The 19,359-nt window shown below is 39.9% G+C and overlaps 1 protein-coding gene across 8 annotated transcripts in view; it reads right to left on the bottom strand.

The window, feature by feature from the left end:
• The window catches only part of ANKRD10 (ankyrin repeat domain 10), a 38,214-nt gene extending 21,968 nt beyond the window's left edge, over window positions 1-16,246 (bottom strand). Inside the window, exons 1-3 of one of the 8 annotated variants that reach the window (XM_074859261.1) lie at window positions 15,887-16,246; window positions 9,864-10,016; window positions 1,573-1,664 (exon numbers count right to left, since the gene is read on the bottom strand). In XM_074859261.1, the coding sequence (XP_074715362.1) occupies window positions 1,573-1,664; window positions 9,864-10,016; window positions 15,887-16,087 (446 nt within the window). In that variant the 5' untranslated portion in view covers window positions 16,088-16,246. Of the gene's footprint in view, window positions 1-1,572; window positions 10,017-15,886 lie in introns of those variants that run through there. The other 7 variants (XM_074859262.1, XM_074859263.1, XM_074859268.1 and 4 more) reach the window with 7 other exon arrangements.
• Window positions 16,247-19,359: the final 3,113 nt, after the last annotated feature.

Genomic DNA, 19,359 nt, shown 5'->3' with positions numbered 1-19,359 from the left:
GTGCTAGGGCCAAGTTCTGATCCTCTACATGATTAAGCACGGGTTGCTCCACCAGCCTATTGCATTTGCATCCCTGATTTTACCATTTCCTGGATAGGATCTGATATTTAATTACCTATAGAACTTGTGACACGTCTATCCTACTGAAACACAGATGGAATTCAAAGTTAGAAAACTGAGAATTCAAATTATTTCCTGTTCACTAAAAGTGCTATAAACCTACGCTACCTTCTGCTGCAAATAGCTTTGGTCAAAAGTAGATATCACTCTCCAAGTTTTACAGAAATGTTTTGCCTATGGCTTGCAAATATGATGTTTGAAAGACAAAATTTTAATTTGCAAGTTGAAGTTGCAGCCACATCTCCAACCTCAGTTACTCAGCTACTTGTTTTGAAAGTCCTGTGGATGTAACACATCCTCTTCTTTACATCAGACTCCTAACTTACTCGTTTCACATTGTTTACGCAGTTCCACAACTTCTCTTTTGATTGGACACTTCGTAAAAATCACAAGATCACATACTAATTGATGATGATAATTAAGGTTTGCTCGATTCCACAGTAAATTTAAATCCAAGTTTATCTTAAGATATCTGAAAGTGAGTGCAAAATGGGAATTTATAAATTTAAGACTGATTTCTGAACTTGTCAATAACTGAGACAGCTGCTTAAGTTATTTCAGTGTAATTTTTCTATGAAGCGATCTCCTCATATAAAACAATTTACTCATTACTATTAACTTAAAAGGCACTGTATTTCCTGATTACTCTATGATACCATTGAAAGAGTTAAATTTTATGGTAGATTTATCAGGGCAGCATTACAAAAACAGTAAGATGGAAACCAAAGGGTAAAACAAGAAATTTACTACATGATTCTTATTTCACTTACAACTTAAAAGTTTCATATTGCAGGTTAAAATACAGTAACTAGTTACAATTTAAGATAATAAGGCTATTTCTAATTAAAACAAATTTCTAAAGTATTTACATTATTATAAGCCATAGAGCTTATACTCAACATTTCTAGGTGAAAACTGCATCCATTTTGTCCATGCTGTAAGTTGCAAAAGTTTGTGAGATTTTCTGAATGTTTTTGCAGTACATAAACCTTTAAAGAAAAAAGTTAACAGGGCAAATACACAATAAACTAACAAACAGTATCAAACTAACTGCAAAGAGTGTGTGAGATGCTATTTTGCACATAATGTTGCTTTAGCATTGTTTTCTATATTTATTCACCAGTGCAAGGTGTAAATTTGTTGTAAAAAATAACTACACACTAGATAAAGTGTACAATGGGGGGGGTCATCTGACAGGAGTGTGATAAATATTTTAATATATCAGATATAAATGCAATACTGATGTAGCACACTGGTATCAAGTAAAATAAACTTTACTAGACATGCAAAACATCTTGGGCTTTGTTACAGTTGAACATGTCTAGCTGTTTTTTAATCAGGTGTCTGCTGTTTTGACTTTTCTTTCTGACATTAGTATCTATGTTTACTGGTCTAAGTTAGTTATCTAAACACACAACAATCAACAACAACAAAAAAAAAAACCTCACTTACTCTATTTGCGCACCATGAGCCACAAGGGCACTTATGGAATCCATACTACCAGACCGTGCTGCTTTATGAATAGGAGTTTCACCAACATAATCCTGTAAAGACAAACTACATTTTGTCAAGCATAATCTTTCTAAAAATGAAAATCTTATTTTTACGTTACTCACTTTAATTAAGAAAGCAGATATATAAAAGCAGCATTTATTAGCTAGCAAATGCATCAGGTAATTTATTATTATTTTACAGTTTGCAGTAGGCTGTCATGTACATTAGATATTTAGCAAGAAATAATGTTGAGGGCATCTAACTCACAAGATATGCCTTATCCGATAACTAGGCAATCAGCAGGGTCATATTCAGCAAAACTTGTCAAAAATTCCCACGACATATACCACCGTAACAAGTTACTCAAACACCTTTATTTACTAGCACTTTTGTTTCCGAATGCTGGACTGAGCAAGCCATCTTGAATTCAGAAGCAGTGTGGCCAAGTTTGTGGGACTATACTGCTTTCAGATCTTGCTGACACACGCAATACTGTACCGCACCACAAATACTCACCAGGTGAAGACTATGTGTGCATAACTTTAGCGTAATAGAAGTATGCCCAGAATTCACAGGACAAGCCAGATCTCTCCCAAGACATACACACTGACCCACGTCCTATACTCTTTTATTTTCTGACTATCCATTTATGTTCCATTATTTTTAACTAGCACACCCAATCATTTAATCTTTTCGTGTTATGCGCAAACATACTGGGAGTAGTGTATTGCTTTTCAGGCAACTCCTTTCTACAAACTATCTTCGGATAACTGGGAGAATCTACAGCAATTTTACAAATGCAGCTTGGCAAGCAGCAGGTAAACTCCATGCATCATGATCTACAGGCTGCAGATGAAAATCAGTACTTGCAATTAACCATCAGTATTAAGAATCACAGAAGAATCTAACGAAATAGGGTCTTCAAGTAGCAAGTAAATGTTCAGTTACTGGTCTGTTACATGATTTAATTATCAGTGTCCTCAACACTTCCAATGGATAGCAAGTTTTTTTTTTTTCCTTTCCTTCCCACCCTCTTTCCTTCTCCCCAAATTTTCAACATTTTACTTCTCTGCTCTACTGCTATTAAACATGTTCTAGCTGCATGTGCCTCATTTTTGCTTCCCCATTCCTTCTATTAAAATATCAATGCTAGCTGTTAAAGTAACACAGCACCTTTACTGACTCACCAGTCTTCATACATAACAGTGTTCACAGCTAAATCTACAGTACCAGTTATACTTTAGCTCTATTTGAAATGTGAATAAATTAAAAATATGATCATACTACCACCTTGGTGGATAAAGAAGTGTTCTACACTGTCTGCCAAGCTTCTGAGGAATTAAATCACATCTTTTTAGACCATGTAAATAGAATTTGAAAATGAATTTTGAATTATGTGTTATATACTCTGTGTCTTCTACTTGCCAATTTTATTTCATGGCAAAATATTTTTATCGTTAAGTTACAAATTCACTGAGCGTAAGCCAGTCCACCAGTACTTAAGACATATATTCAGCTAAACAGAGAACCACCTAGCAGCCCCAGCAGGGAACAATAGTGGTACCAGACAAAGTTTACCTTCTTATAAACTAAGGAAAATTGCTCAGGCTAACAGAGTCTGGAGACAGAAAAGAGCAGAAAACTCCTTGGAGTCCTTAGTGATTAGAAAAGCCATACAGCTCTTCTTCCTGTGGCTGTCTGTAGCTGATGAATAGAAGACTGCTTTCCAATGAAGTTTATATAATTTCTCCCATTTATAACGTTTCTCGAAGTTACAGGAAGACACAGGTGTTTAACAATTTTATTAACTGTCATACATGGAAATTAATTTGGCAGAAATTTATCCAGAAAGATTTTCTTCATAGTGTAATACATCTTCCCTTCACGGAAGCAGTCTTCGGTTCATCATTTTGTTATGGCTTCCCTTCTCCCCCACCTTTTGTTAAAGAGGTAAAAGTGTAGAAAAGAAGTGATTTGCCTCTCTTGTTCAGCATTAGTATTTACAGTCTCAACTCTAACTTAAAAGATAATCATTCAATATGAAGTTCAGTTTAGGGAAAGTTAGCTCAACTAGGCATGCGTATGACAAAGATGACAAAAATCTCTACTAGCCCCACCACTGCATTACAAGAATAAGCTAATCTTATAGCAGCTAACAATCCCGTCACAACAACCAGAAAAAGGTCAGTATCTCAATAGAGAATATATGTCTTGAGAAGGGCTTCTTTCAATCACTGGCCCAGAAAGCGTGTCTCTTCTCTAAAGCTAAGGAATTGAGAAAATACTTGGAGAACAACAGAATATGCGGATTTAGATTTTTATAGTGTTCGTTTAATTACAGCACCTAAATTTCAGTCATCACTAATGTTATCTTCTTTTGAAGTTCTCCTATGGGACCAAATCTACTTGCACTAAAATAGTTTCTGAAATAGTCTCCTAGCTCTATAAAGAAGAAATTCTCTCTGGGCTACGAGCTAGACTGAAAGGGAAAAAAAACCCGACTATCTCCCACTGAAAAATGGCTTTAAAGCTTACTTATTTTTCAACACATCCAAAATTGTGCATACAGAGGAAGATAAAGTACTCTATGAGCCTCAGAACAATTCTGGTTTGATTCACCAATTGTAATGGATGGCAACAAACAGAAAAAGCAAGACAGCAGAGGTTTGTCCAAGAAGCTTCTGAAAGCAGTTCAGGGTCTAGATTGCTAGCACATTTTCACATGTAAGACACCTCTTCCCTATCTCTTTCTTGGCTATATGGAGCAAACTAAGTTATTTTATTTTGAGGGGCCCTGCAAATTCCTAATTATACCTGATAATACCTCATAATCCTTCTACTTGTCCACAGTTCCCATATGTGCTTCAGTTTGATATAATCCCTTCTGTAATAATATTGCAGGAAGAGAAACATCAGTAACTTGTAGTGGCCTTTCATATCTAGATTAGAACTTTTCAGGGTTCTATTTATCCTTCTAATGCACCAACAGCCCAAACTTGTCTCACAATCCAGAAGTCACATTGTAAATAAATGAGCAGAAAGACCAATTCAGTTTTATTAATTTAGCATTCAAGATAACACAAGTTTATTTGCTTCTGTGGAGACTAAGTATTTTATGTAGAGCACTCCTGAAGAGATGATGAAAAAAGTCATGAGGCATGATAGGCACATTTATTTTTTGCAACTCACTGCCACTGTCAAACACCCTCCTCCTTTCCCTTGGAGGAACATGACTATGCTTTTGCAAAGACAAGAGCAGTTTTCTCTAGCTTGAGGTCATGACTAGACTACCTTTGACTTCTATTTTGTTTTACTAAGTATCTAGCTTCCTTCCTTATTATCTTTTTATGTGGCTGAAGAGTCTTTTGCTTTTTTGGCTTAAATCAGTAAATCTATCTCAGCTTGATTAATCAGCTTGCATTTCCTCACTACACTGCTTAACCTCAAAAGACATTTCCTCTACTGATTAAATATTTTTCTCAAACTCTGCTTATTTTCAGGCCTCTTCTAGATGTGATTATTATTTCAGTTCAGTCTAAAGCCATTTTTACTGTTTTCCCTCTTTCTGTCTCTTTGGGATCCAAATTTCTGTTGGCTTTAGGATCTTTCAGTTGAACTTAGAGCAAATTTCCCATTTCATTCTCCAAGTTCTAAGTCCCTGAGTAGGATTCAGTTAAATTTCACTCTGGTACCTTTACACCCCTTTTAAAAAAAAAGTTACTTACCTGTAAATATTTCTTTTAAAAACTAAAAGCCCTCATGCACATTTAGACCAAAAGCTTTCAGTTATGTGCACTGGTTTTGGCTGGGATAGAGTTAATTTTCTTCATAGTAGCTTTTGGATTTGTGACCAAAGTAGTGTTGATAATACACCAATGTTTTAGCTAGGCATGGGCTGGGGGTGCACAAGCAGCTTGGAGGTGACACAGTGGGGACCACTGACCCAAACTGACCAGAAAAATATCCCATACCATATGACATCATGCTCAGCAAAAGCTCAGGGGCGGGGGGAATGGAGTTTGCTAGAGCTGTCATTGCTTGGGGACTGGCTGGGCATCAGCAAGGTAGTGGTAAGCAACTGTGGGATTTTTTGGTTGTGGTTTATCATCCCTTGATTGTTTTTCTTTGTTTCTTCTTTTACCTATTAAACTGTCTTTACCTCAACCCATGAGTTTTTTCATGGGGGAATGAGCAAACGCCTGTGTGGTGCTTCGGTGCCTACCAAGGTTAAACCACAACACTCTGCAAGCACTTGTAAAATACTTCTAGTATAGTTATCTAAGACACAGAAGCACTATTTTACCTGACAAGAAGTATAAACTCCCTTAACTCAACCGACTGAGTTTCAAGTTCTATCAGCAGATCACATTTCCAAAAGCTGTTCAGATTTCCTAGACCCAGCACCCTATCCTTTCTGAAGCCAAGAACTAGAAGCTGGAAAATACGGAGTATTTTTTTTCCCCTCATTCTTTACTAAAAATGCTTGGAAATCATCATCATCATGGTTTCTCCTTCTGAATTTTGGGTATGAAAACTGATGGAATATTTTTATCTGGATTTCACCCAAATTGTTGTTTAAAATACAAACCTCTAACATACCAAAGAAATGAGTGTTTTCTTCCTCCCCACCAAGGATATCAGTATGTTTACAGTTCTTGCTAGCATGGGTAGTCTAGCCCTCCTAAATCTATCTGCCATCACTGCCACATGATGGCAACTGGCTGGATGAAAACTAAGTTAACATCACCTTAAGGATGCAGTATTCCTCATCCCTTCTCTTTAAGACAGGCCACACAAAACTGGTTTTTTTGGCCAGTCAACACAGGCAACATACAATAGAAATGTTTAATAGGCTGAGACTAGAGGGAAAGTATATTTAAATGAAGTAACAGGCTTTTCAATCAGAAAGTACTCATGATTATCTGATGTTAATATGTACAACAGCGCAGAATCAATCTGCATTGTGACCAGGATTAAAAAATCAGGAAAAAAAATATCTCAGATAAAGTAGCAGTATAATTGCTTTGCACTGTTTCAGTGAACCAGAGCAGGCAGGTAGCCAAATGCAATTCTTAAGCCATGTTATTAAGAACTATGAGCAGGCACTGCCCAGTGAAGAAAAAAAATAAATAGTAGGACTTTCTCCTGAGTCCACTGCTGGGTAGAAACACACAAACAATTGCTTGGCACTTCAGCTTTCTCCTGTGAATTTTTATGGTGATCCTGGGGGGGAAGAACTGCTCACTGATCATAGAGATAGATGGTTCTAGCCAGCACATACAAGTATATAAGAGGGCTGGGCATCACAGGATATACTCACAGAGCTTATCTGGGGAACAAGGTACAGTTGGGACAAGCAGTTTTCAGCATTTGTCCTTCACTGCTGCTGCCTGAGAAGTGTCCTGGGCAACTGTCACCAGCACTGATACGCATTTCCTAAACTTCAGGGCAGGCAGCATGGGCTACAATACAATACCTCGGGGCAAATATGAGAAAGCGTGCATGCAAATTCTACTGAGTACCGGAGGTTTACGTTAAGACTGAGACTTGAGTGGATTCCTTTTCAGAAGCTATCCTTTTCTTTTTCCAGAGATGATGGATTAGTCTGTAGCCAATGACCAGGAGTCAGTTTGGAAGGAAAGTTTTACTAGTTTAATTATCAAGTATTCCCAGATCTTTCTCAGCATGTGTTTTGTATCCAGTGTCCATGGAACACTTGTCCTCACACAAGCATTAGCCAGTGACTATGTCTGTCTGAAGTACAGCATCAGTCAGCGAGCTGGAAGGAATAAACAAAATACACATCAGGAAATAGTGCTCCAAAAGCTCAAAAGTGTGGGTGGAAGCCCTAGATGATCACCTGAAAGTGCTTGGAAGTTAAGTAAGGAACCAAGATCATTTATTAAGCAGTTCAAATCAAACAAGAATAGTAGAATTTGACTGCAATTCAATAAACAGCTGGAAGGAACTGGGGAGAGCAAAGCATGCACTATGCTTTACATAGCCATGTATGAAACATTTCAAGTATTTGTGGGATGAGTTTGCTGCAATAGGTATCACCAAGGTACACTGTCTAGCTTTTGGTACTCATGCATGTGAAACCAGTGTGACTGACCAGTTGCATCCTAACAAAGAACTTAAGATATTTTTTTGTTTCTACTACCATTTTAATTGACTAGTGCTATCTTCTTATTTTTTCATTCAACCAAATCTAAAACACCTCTTCTTGTATGTTCAATTCAATTAATGTTTTGTGAGAGCAAAAAAAAGTAGTTTTATTCAAGTGTAAGTTCAGCCTACCATTAACATCATAAAGGGCTTCCATTGTGTCAGCTCTCAGTATCATCTATATTAGTGACCTTTGCCTGTCAATACTTAGTATCCTATAGACTTCTAAGGGCAGATCTATCACCATTATCTGTTTGAAAACTTGAGAACCACAGTTCTCTTCCTCCTGTGAAGGACCACAGACCTGTTACTTGGACTTGCTCTGGTGACAGGCCATCAATTTATAAAGACTCCCGAGTCACTGGCTAGTCTTGGTGACTTCAAGCTGGAATGAGGTTCCTGCCTACTTTTAACTGCATATTATACCGCCTTCTGCTTTCCTTTACAGTCATGTTGCCCTCAGCCCATAGAGATATCTCTGCACTCTTCTCCTCTTCTTTTGGGGGCTAGCTGCTACTTTCTTCTTTGCTATAACCTCACTCACTAGATGTGATTTTTTTTTTTTTCCCCCATCACGTTCCAGGACAGCAAGCTTGTTCTTCAACTCCATTTCAACCTCACTGGTCAGTTCTTCTCTTTATCCTCATAGTTGGAAACTTTCATTCTTCTCATTCATTCATTTTCATTCATTCTTCTCTTCTCATTTAGCAGATATTTGTACATCTTTATTCTGTGCATGCCATGTTTCCTCTCTAATCACCGTTTCTTTACATTCTTACCTGGTCTCCAGATGCATTTATAGTTCTTGTATTTTCTCTTCTGAAGATTCTACCACTACGCAGCAATAACTTATTGCGTAAGTTACTTTTGTCAGGTATCAAGGAGAAGATGCGATCTATAGCCTCTGCATCCAGTCACCTTCATTGTTTCTACAATTCTCCTGGTGTCTCACAGCTGTTCTCAATGCACCAGCCTTCTTTTCTGAAAACTCAACACAAACTTCCCCATTTCTTATTTTTGCATAGCTTAAAAAAAAAGAACCACCAAATTCTAGAAATGCAAATGTTCAAGTTCTTCAGCAGACTTAGCTTAACTCTACTGCATATAAAACACAGTCTGGCCATTAAATATTTTAAGAAAAGTATGATGAATGATTTAACAGACCAGACATTTTATGGATGCTGTGCTATACTACAGCTTTTAATAAATGCATGTGCTGTAGTATTAATTACTCTCATAGAATATTATGATAATTTTGAGTACTGTTATAAAGGCACACATTAGGTATGCCCAGCATACGTAACAGATCCATTCAGTACTGCAAACATTTTCTCCAAAAGCATGACAGTTTTAAGCACTCAATTCTGTTACTGTACCAGAGTATAAGTTTTTTAAAGGAATTTTGGTATATTAATGCACTCTGCTACCAAATAAATAATCCACACAGTAAAAGTAATGGAAAACTATTAAAAAAATTTTTAAAAAAAATCACCCATTCATTCTTTGTTAGTAAAGTACATGTTTCTGATCTATCTGCAGGAAGTTACTAGAAAAGCTTTGGAAATAATCTAAAAAGGAAAACAGCAAGAAACCAGATGCACCTTAAAACAAACCATGGCAGACCTTACTAGTTAGGTGTATGACTAAACCATAGAAGTACCACAAAGGTCTCATGGTTCTGTAGGTAATGGTGAATTTTTCAATTCTTAGCATAATGAATAAGTAAAGGGTTCCTCACTAGTCTTTTTTCTTTGCCCTAAAGAGGCATTACAGTATCAGAGTATTTGCTAGTGCTGCTAATGCCAACACCAGAGCAGCATACCATTTTGTTCAAGAAGTAGCAAGATGTCAATTCCTAAAACAAATGTCCCCCAAACATTTAGTGGCTTAAAGGGCATTTATTAGTCCTATCTTTACTATAATGGGGACAGTCTATAACTGATAATTAAGTCATTTGACTTCAGCTGATGTTAAAAATAATGTATCTGTATGTGAATGTAAGGATCATACATGTAGTAAAAAGGGACCAAGACACTTCTTCCAAAACTATATGTAGACACAAAATACACACAAATCCATACCTGTTTGTTTATGTTGGCCCCCACTTGAATCAACCAATTCAGGCACTGTGGATGTCCTCCAAAAGCAGCAATGTGGGCTGGTGTTTGAGCAAAACGTGTTGTACTGGCATTTACAGAAGCTCCAGCTCTTACTAACTGCATTAGGCACTCCAGCTTTAAAGACATGAGGGAATAAAACCAAAAGTGTTACACAGATGTTCTATAACAATTAGCACACACTAAATGTAAAAATTCTAGAAAAGCTAAACTTACTAGTGAGACTACATGGATGCAAACCAAGAGAGAATATGAATGTTGGTATTTCCACCCTCGCCCTTGTACTCCTCCCTCCTCTGGCAGTAGGCCATACCTGAAAAGTACTTAATTATCACTCCCAAAACTGAATTCCAACATTTATTTTCAGGCTGAAGGAAAAGAGGAAATAAATACCTCAGATCTGACTACAAGAGCTATTTGGTTCACTTTTGTTAAGGAGACAAAAAGAAGAGTTCTGATCCAGCAAAGCTGCAAACCTGACGCTAAACAGACATTGTCAGATAACAGCACTCTTGTTTTGGCAAACATTAGGAGATACACAGATGTATTCTCAGGAGAGATTAGAGGAAGGTAAACCAGAAAAACACAAGAAAGATTTTACATTTCTTTAATGTTTTCCTATAGCAACACAGGCAGATCACTAATGAAAACTAATACTGTTAGTACTATGCTAGATCTATAAAAGGAATCAATTCTTTTCACCATTTTCCTGTTATTACAGCTGAAGAGCTGTTAAAAACAAAGTAGGTTGCGTGCTTGTGGCAATACCAAAAAAGAAAAGCTCCCTTCGTTGTAAAAAAAGTGCAGTATTTTGTCACACTATATTTTTTTCCCCACCATACTAACCAGAAGTGTCAGATATTCAGCTACTATTTTAAAATGTTCATAACATCACATTTGTAGAAGCTAGGCAAACCACAGCCACGATGACCTCAACTTTCAAAAATAGTCAGAAAAATGCTCCTTTCCTGTCACATGGTAACATTGTCTTTTTGTTGATAGGAAAATGCACTATGCTAAAATAAACAGTTTAGTCTGGCTTTCCATTTATTGTGGTTAGAAAACAAACACCACTGCAAACCCATGCAACAGCAAAATAAAAAACCACCACACTGACTCAGGGCACTGGTTCATATAACACAGAAAATGTATGGGTCAGTCTCTCACAGTCGAAGAAAATGTTAGCCATACCACAGCCATGCAATAGTCTGTTAAAAAGCATCAGAAAGTCAGCTGGCAGCTTGATTCAGATAGAAGCACAAACATCACAATTCCAATGTTCTTCTCTACTGCTGTATGTCAGTTTCTATCTTTTCTTAACCTGTAAATTCCTGAACTTGGATGAATTACAGTACACAAAAGTACCAACCACTGTAGTGAAGTGTTTTATACTAGTTTTGCAAACATATTGCAAACTTCAACAGTTTCCTCCCCCCACATAGTTCAAACACACACCTGTGAACCCTTTCCTTTAGGATATACAGAAGTGCTTTTTTTGGACTGCAATGGACTTGACACTAGACATGGATGTACCTGTTAACTCACTAATTACATGAAGTAAATGTGCAAGGCTAAAGGTGACTGAAATACTGCAGTATTAATGAATCTAGCTCCATAATCCTCAACACTACCAAAGATGAAGTACCTTTTCAAAAGTGAACAAGTACTTTTACTGCAAAAAACATTTACACTGAAAAATTGGTGTAAGAAAACTTATAATTCTAATGCTAGACTACCCAAATACATTTTGTATTTGCTAATCTTAGACTTTATTTGGTGATCACATGCTAGCATCCCTAATACTGCTGATAATCCTTAATAATGGTAATACTGTAATTATTAAGTGATGTGATGGAAAAAAACTCCAGCTACACCAAGAGGTTCCTCTACTACAACTGCAAACAGAAATAAAGTTCAGCCAGTTTTAAAAACAACCAACTTCACAGAATTAATTTGAAAACACTTTCAGACAAGCATTACAATTTCAGGAAAGAATAGTATTTCCTGCACAGAAACCGGCTGAAAGAGTTTCCATAATTAGACAGGCATTATAGCCCATCAACTGAAAGGCGAAAAACACTGGACTGGTTCACCAGCGACATCTTGCAGTGTTTATATCCACTTTATAAGATGGCTACACATCATGATTATCTATACAACTCCATGTTTAAATGTTGCTTTTTCTCGTGTGCCTTTTTTCCCCCCATTCTCTCTTACAGGGTTTTAACAATGAAGATAACATTTCACCCTATTAAAAGCTGAAGTATGGGGTCTTCTGCATCATGGCTGTCAGAAAAACCTGCTTCTTCCAACATTACGGAAGATTGAGGTAAACTACTACTGTGGATAGGAAAAGTCAACATAACAAAAAAACAATACCTCACTTGATAATTTATGCTTGAGATCAGGACACACAGGTCTGCTTTCATTAAATAATTTTTTAGAACATATTTTCCACTGTATTGTTAAATCTAAAGCAGAGGTTAAACTGATTTAATGAAGAAAGACAGGCCTCCACACAGGCCACAACACCAGCAAAATACCAAGGAAAAGAGAGGCATTTTTTATCGGTACTACTTTTGTTCCAAAAGAAACAGAATGTACTTACTACTATTTTGCTTCCTAAAATGTAAACATTCAAATGGCAAAACTAAAAGTAGGAGAAGAGTACAAGCAGATAGATATGGCCAGGGAAAATAGAAATACATGTGCAAGTTGTTAAAAAGAACAATTAAATTAAGGTTAGCATAAAACAAATTGAATTAACAGTGACTTCATTTTTTACACAAGCCCTTCATTTCCTAATTCTCTGGTAGCTTTAGATTGTTAACAATTTTACATTCTGACCCACCTTCTCAGAAATCTACAGAATGCCAGGGTAATTTAGAGCACTATATAATTAACTAATTGGAATACAGCAACTCTAATGGGAATTAATTTACATCTCAGGATACGAGCACTCCTCTGCCATCATGGAATGACCTGAAAATGCAAACTCCACCACAAATTCTCAACACAGCAAGTAAATTTGGATTTGCTACTATCTCTAAAAAGAGGTCCATGATGTCATTAAAACTCCAGATACTACAACCAGAAACACTGGTTGTAATACCTATTGCTTTCAATTGACTTTGCTGGCATTTTATTTATTACTTGCAAGCTGCAGAAGTATGTTTCAGAGCAAGCTATTAAAAATACTGTTTTCATTTTTAGTCTTAAGATACTCATACCAATAAAAATGGAGTTATTACATCAGTATTCCCAAAACAAGCTATCTTTCCTCTTCCACATACTCATTTCTAACAGAACTTGACAATCGCTGCTACTTCCTTACTGCAGCACATCTACAACTGCATGCAAGAATGCAGTCCTATACAGCTTTCTTCTAAAATTGTTTTTTACTGTCCTTTGACACAACAAGGGCTTTCTTCTATGTTTAAACTGTGCAACAGGCAAAGGGAAAGAAACATCTCTATACTGTTAAAAGTTCACAAACCCTAGACTGATGCTGCGTGAGCATGCACACCTGTGTGTACATCTATGAACCGGTTTAGATTTCACTGCTTACAATGAGTTGTTCCACAAGAACTTCTGGAAATGAGAAGAAATGACAAATCTAAATGAGTTTTGTTATGTCAACCTCATACAGAGCTGCAGTTTGAACTGATACATGTCTGGTTGACTATGCTGCTAAATGGCCCTAAATCAGAAGGACAGCCATGAAGTTCTGTCACTATTTAATTTCTTTCAGAAAAAAAAAAAGCAAGTGAAAAATCCAACAAATGTTACAAAAACAAAGAAGAGCAACTACTATCATTAGTAACTACTAATGAACATTTCAAAAACTAATGTTTTAAAACTCTAATACTTTGAGAAATAGAATAACTCTCCACTGGAAGTTTTGATGACTCTGAATTTGGAAAAAAATACATAAAAACATAAGACGTGCATATGCTGAGAACAGCTGTTGTTTCACTGCTGGAAACCTTCTATTAACTGGTGAAAGGTAAAAGTAACCATGCCACACAAACACAAACTCAGTCGAGTTTGGGATCCAAATACGTTACTGTAACTTTTTCAAGTGTGTTGCATTGTCTCTGGCTCAGACAAAGGAACACTACCTAACAAGACTATAAAACATGCAGGTAACTTCCATAAATTGAAATTGCCTAGACCTTGTCACAAAGCTTTTAGGAAAGTACAGATACGCAAAATTGTATAAAACCCATTTGTAGCCTATGTCATCTTTGCAAGTCTCATTTCACTTGCCAGATTTTTTCCCCCCTTATATGCAACAACAGCAAAAAACACGTATCAAATTTTGCTGATACCTAAGAATGAACATGGGAAATATAAACACAGTATCTTGCAGAATGACTTGTTCCCTTCCTTAGCTGTTTCTGCAAGAGTCTCTTCCAGAAAAACTGGAACATACACAAAAACTCACATAACCTAGGTTAGTAGAAAGCTGAAGATGCTTAAAGGAAAAGACAAAACAACACAGACTTCCAAGACAAAAGCAAGACTGCCACAAGCATGTACTGAAGAGATATTCGTAGGAGACTGAAAAAGAGGAGACTGTAATGCCAAATTAGTTTCTTCACATCTTCTATGAGCATACTTCATGATAAAATTTAAGGCACTCCATTTTTTTTTTGTGTAGGAGTGTAGAAGATTATTAGCTCCTTTCTGAACAGATAAAAGGCTGCTTTAGGTTTTGGTTTTGTGGGTTTGGGGTTTTTTGGTTTGTTTTTAAGACTGAAGGACTACTTAACTATGTTTCTAAAATGTCTCTCAAACAAGTACTGCAGATAAGATCACTGAACATACAGAAGCCATCTCTTAACGTACTTTTATAAACCATGACAACTGCCTAAGTACATTCATTTTCCTTCTCCAGCACACAATTAATAATCAAATAGAAATATATTGGAAATGGGAGGGAGAACAAGAAAAGTCTCTCAAAATCCAAATCCAGACAAGCCAATGAGGAAGAAAGGCAAACCCCAACCCTCTAGGCTGGAATTCTGCACAGCCTGGAACACTCACCGCATTAGAAACAGGAAAGGCCTACATAAAATCATTAAGATACCACTCGTCTTAGGACTTTAAGTGCTGCTACTCCTTATGTTTTGATCTTTTCTGCAGTGCAACGATGTCAACGCAGTTAATTCCATACTCGGATTAGCACGCGTATAAACCACAGTTTTTCCTACTGAAGGCAACAGAGGAGTGCTTTACAAGCACCGGCATCTTCTTCCCAAACTCCTAACGAGTCGGTAGTCATAACAGAGACACAACAAAACAGTCTCCAGGTGCGGAGCATAAGGACGATAAGGACCGTGAGTAGGCTCCGCAGACAAAGCATGCAGCGAGGCGGGAAGGAAGGGGGGGGGGGGGTGTGTGGGGGTGTTTTACAGGGGTGGCCGCCTCGGCAGGCCCTCTCGCCCCGGGTGGCCGGAGGGGTCAGCGATGGGAGGAGCCCCCTGCCCCTCCTCCTCCCCCTTGGCTCCCACCGCCCTGTGCCGGTGGCCCGGGCGCCGTTTGAAAGCCCGGCTCCCGCTTCTGGCAGCCAGGAAGGCGACGAAAAGAAGGGGCCGCTCCCGCCGCCGCCGCCGGGGAGGGGATGGCCGGTTCGGGGACGGCAGGTGCCGCCAGCCCCGCGGTCCGCCCCACCCCCGCCTCGCTGACCGCGGGGGCGGGAAAGACGCCAAGCGCCGCGGCGCTCCCCCCTCCCGCCCCATCCCCGGAGGAGCAAAGAGCGGCAGATTGGGGGGGGGGGGGGGGCACGACACACGACACGGACACGACGACGACGGGCACAGGGACAGGAAGGCGTCGCGGCGGGCGCCTCCCGGCAGAGCGCGCGCAAGGGGCAAAGATGGCGCCGCGTTGCGCGCGAGCGGGACTCGCGCCCTCCTTCCCCTTCACCCCGCCCGCTCTCGCCGCCGCCCTCGCTTCGCCGGCCGAGCCGGGCCGGGCCCCACCTTGCCGAAGTGCGCGGCCCAGTGGATGGGCGTCCAGCCGTAGAAGGAATCCTCGGCCGCCAAGTCGGAGCGGGGCGAGCTCTGGAGCAGCGCGCACAAGGCGGGCAGGTCCCCATCGCGGCAGGCGCGGTGCAGGGGGAAGCGCAGGGTCAGCAGCTCCTCGCTGGAGAAACCCGCCTCGGGGCCGGCTCCCAGCGACATGGCCGAGCGGGAGGGCGGGCGGGCGGGCAGGGGGAAAGCGGCGAGAGGGGTGGCGAGGGGAGGGGGAGTAGGAAGAAGGGGGGGGAGAAAAGAAGCGGGTGGGCAGGGGCGCGCTGCCCAGGCTGGAAGCGGCTGCGACTGCGGCTGCCGCTGGCTGCCCGAGCACAAAGGAAGCGGGGCGGGGCCGCGCGCGCCGCCCCGCCCCTCGCGGGCGGGGAAGGGGGAGCGGGGAGCGCCGGCGGAGCGGGCGCGAGGCAGGGCGGGCGCGAGGCAGGGCGGGCGCGAGGCAGGGCGCGGCGGGAAGCGCGCGCGCGCGCGCGCGCTGACCCGCCCGCCCGCCCTCGCGGCCGCGTTTTCCGTTGCCTGAAGCGGGAGTGCTCTCGCCGCTACCGTCACCGCCACCGCCTGAGGGGGCTGGTTTGGCAGCAGCCTCTGAGGCAGGGCGGGAGCGACCTCTCCGAGGTCGGCGCCTCTGGGCTGGCCGGGGAGAGCCAGCTGGCCAGACAGCCAGCGAGCGAGCCGGCGCGGCGGGAGGAGCGGGCCGTGTTGCCGCTTCTGTCTCCGCGCAGCTGAAGTCTGCCCGGGGAAGACTTCCAGGGGCGGTGGAGTCGGCCTGCCCGGAGGACGCGGTGCTGACTGTCGGCGCGCTGAGGTGATCTGAACGCTGTCCCACAGGGTGATGGAACTCCCCAGAGCGCCTGTGCAGCTAGCAGCAGTAGTTAAGGGAATGGTGTTTGTCTGTGTAAAAGCACCCATGGAAGCAGATTTGATGGAAACAAACCATACCTCATCAAACTCTCTTCCAGGCACCAAGTAATCTTGTTCACCTCAGCAGACCTGCCTCATCTCCAAGGGACTGTTGATGTGTGTGGCATGTTTCCTTGCTTGGGGCCCTGACCTCATATCTGAATATTCAGTTGCGGTGTTTCCATACACCATTCAAGTGCTTTCAAGCGAACTTCAGCACTCGGAGATCGCTATGGGTTTGTGCTGCATAATGGATGGCAAACCAAAGGATAACCTTGTTAGTGCCTGGTTTAAATAACGCCAATTTTTTAACTGCAAGGAGAAACCAGTCTGTGAGTAATGACTCCACAGAAACTTTAGGAAACCTTTGTTGGTTATCCCCAATTATTTTCTGTCAAAAGTATTTGTGAACTACTTTTCTGACAGTAGTAAAAATAAATTGATGGTAATGTGTTTGCATAAATCTTAAGTACGTTCATTTGCCCCCCAAAATGGAAGGATATTCCTTTTTCAGTATACACTATTAAGCAACGCAAGCCAGGAATTATGTTCAGAGGCAAAGAAGGTACAAAGTAATTTCTGTTAAAAGTACCAAGAAGCCTAGGCAATTTAAAGGCTTTTCTTTAACATCAGGTTAAATTGATCATTAAGGTGTATTGGGAGATACTTTTTCATTAATATAGGAGTTCTGATTTCTCAGACAGTACATTTGTTTTTCTCTCTTATGGAAGCAAAATACAGTAATTAGAAAAATAACTTATTTAATTAGATTGTGCATGAGAAATGTGTATTTTGTATTGCGGTGGGTAGAAACTAGTATCTGAAATAATTTACTTGGTTTAAATTGATCTTTAAATTACTGTTCTGATTGAACTAGTAGTTAAATTTATAAGGATGATAGGTTTTTGTTTTTTTAAAATAGCTTTTTTTTATTCTTTGGGGGGGGAAAACTCTGGACTCTTGGGCTAACGTATCAATGTTTTTCACCTTTTGCTGAAACTGCCCCTGATCATGGTTTTATATACTACTCACAGAAAATATGTATTGTGGTTCCATAGGTGTTCCTCACATTTATTTCGCTTCTTGGGATTTTGGCATGGCTGAAGCTGTATATCGACAATATCCAATCCTCAGAGATAAGATTCCAACACAAAGAAAAACACCTACCTGCAAGCAGAAAGAACAGCACCCTGGAATACATCGTAAAACGCCCTCTTGACATACACTTGCCACAGCAAATAGTGGTTTTGTGCATATGTAAAATCAGAAAAGGAATGAGAAATATAGCATATGAGGTAATTTTTCAGTCTTCAGTGAGGTGATTAGGGAATTCATTCACTGTGGAAAGGTGCTGATACGGAGGGGGTGCTTGGTTGGATTGTACTGCTCTCATGTAGAGAAGGTGCTTTCCAGAACACTGTTGCAACAGCAAACAGGAGATTTGGCTTAAGATTTTCCTTAACATATCATAGTGATCGCCTGAGGTAGAAACAGTAGATTTAGACCATAAAAATTACAGCAAAACCAAACACCTTTCTTGTGTTCTCAAAGTTTTGTTTTGGTCTGGACAGTCCAGTAAGAACATACGGCTCTCTGTACTTAGGACAAGCAGCACAAGTGTGGTGTCAAGATCCATTAGTATTTAACTATGAATTTATAAAAATTATTAACTTTACGTGTGCTTATATTTTTATAGCAGTATCAAGACAGAGAATATAAAGATTGAAAGCAAGCTTTCAGAAACTTTTATTTTGGCCTGATCTGTCTTCTTCATTGTGGCCTTACGTGAACTGTAAAGGCTTACTTCATTAGGTTTTTTATCTGCAAAATGGGAATGATAAAATTATGTCCTGAGTAGTGGTAAGAATCTCAACTAATCAAAGTGCTTTGAGGTAAAAATATAACACTTATATTAATATACAGATGAGGAATTTCAACACTAGGAGTTACTGCAGCTAATATTTGTATCCTCTAGATACTATTTTATCTTCACCAAAATAAAATAATACTTAGGTTTCTACAAGGCTGCTAAGTTATAGATCTCAGAATAATGTGTAAAGGAGGATGAATTACAAATAAGCCCTTTTATAGATGATGACACTGAAGCACGGGAAAGCTAAATGATTTGGCCAGGGGAGGGAGTACTTCCAGCTACAGTAACTTTCAGTTCAGTACCTTATCCTTTGGCTTACAAAAACGTTGATTTTACGTTGGATCTGGCCTTTGTTTTCACAAGCTCTAAGAGTTTATCGCCCTATATGCAATTCTGTTTCTGGGTCATGTGGATTTTTTTTCCCCATGTATAGCGAGGCAGATGCTAACACTTTACATCAGTATGCCTCATTTTGGGATTAAATAATGAAGGGCCCATATGATAGAACAGTTAAAAGAAAAAGCAAAACCCCACAACCAAACAACAAAAACCCAAACCCACAATTTGTTATAAACACGGCCATCACCAGAGAGCCTGGTATTAAACAATACAGTTTCTTAGGTTGAAAACAGGCAAGCTGTTTCTTACTGTG

Source organism: Strix uralensis, chromosome 2, assembly GCF_047716275.1.
Source record: "Strix uralensis isolate ZFMK-TIS-50842 chromosome 2, bStrUra1, whole genome shotgun sequence".
Lineage (NCBI taxonomy): Eukaryota > Metazoa > Chordata > Aves > Strigiformes > Strigidae > Strix > Strix uralensis.
Note: the sequence above shows the minus strand (reverse complement) of the source record. Positions and strands in the feature narration are given on the sequence as shown.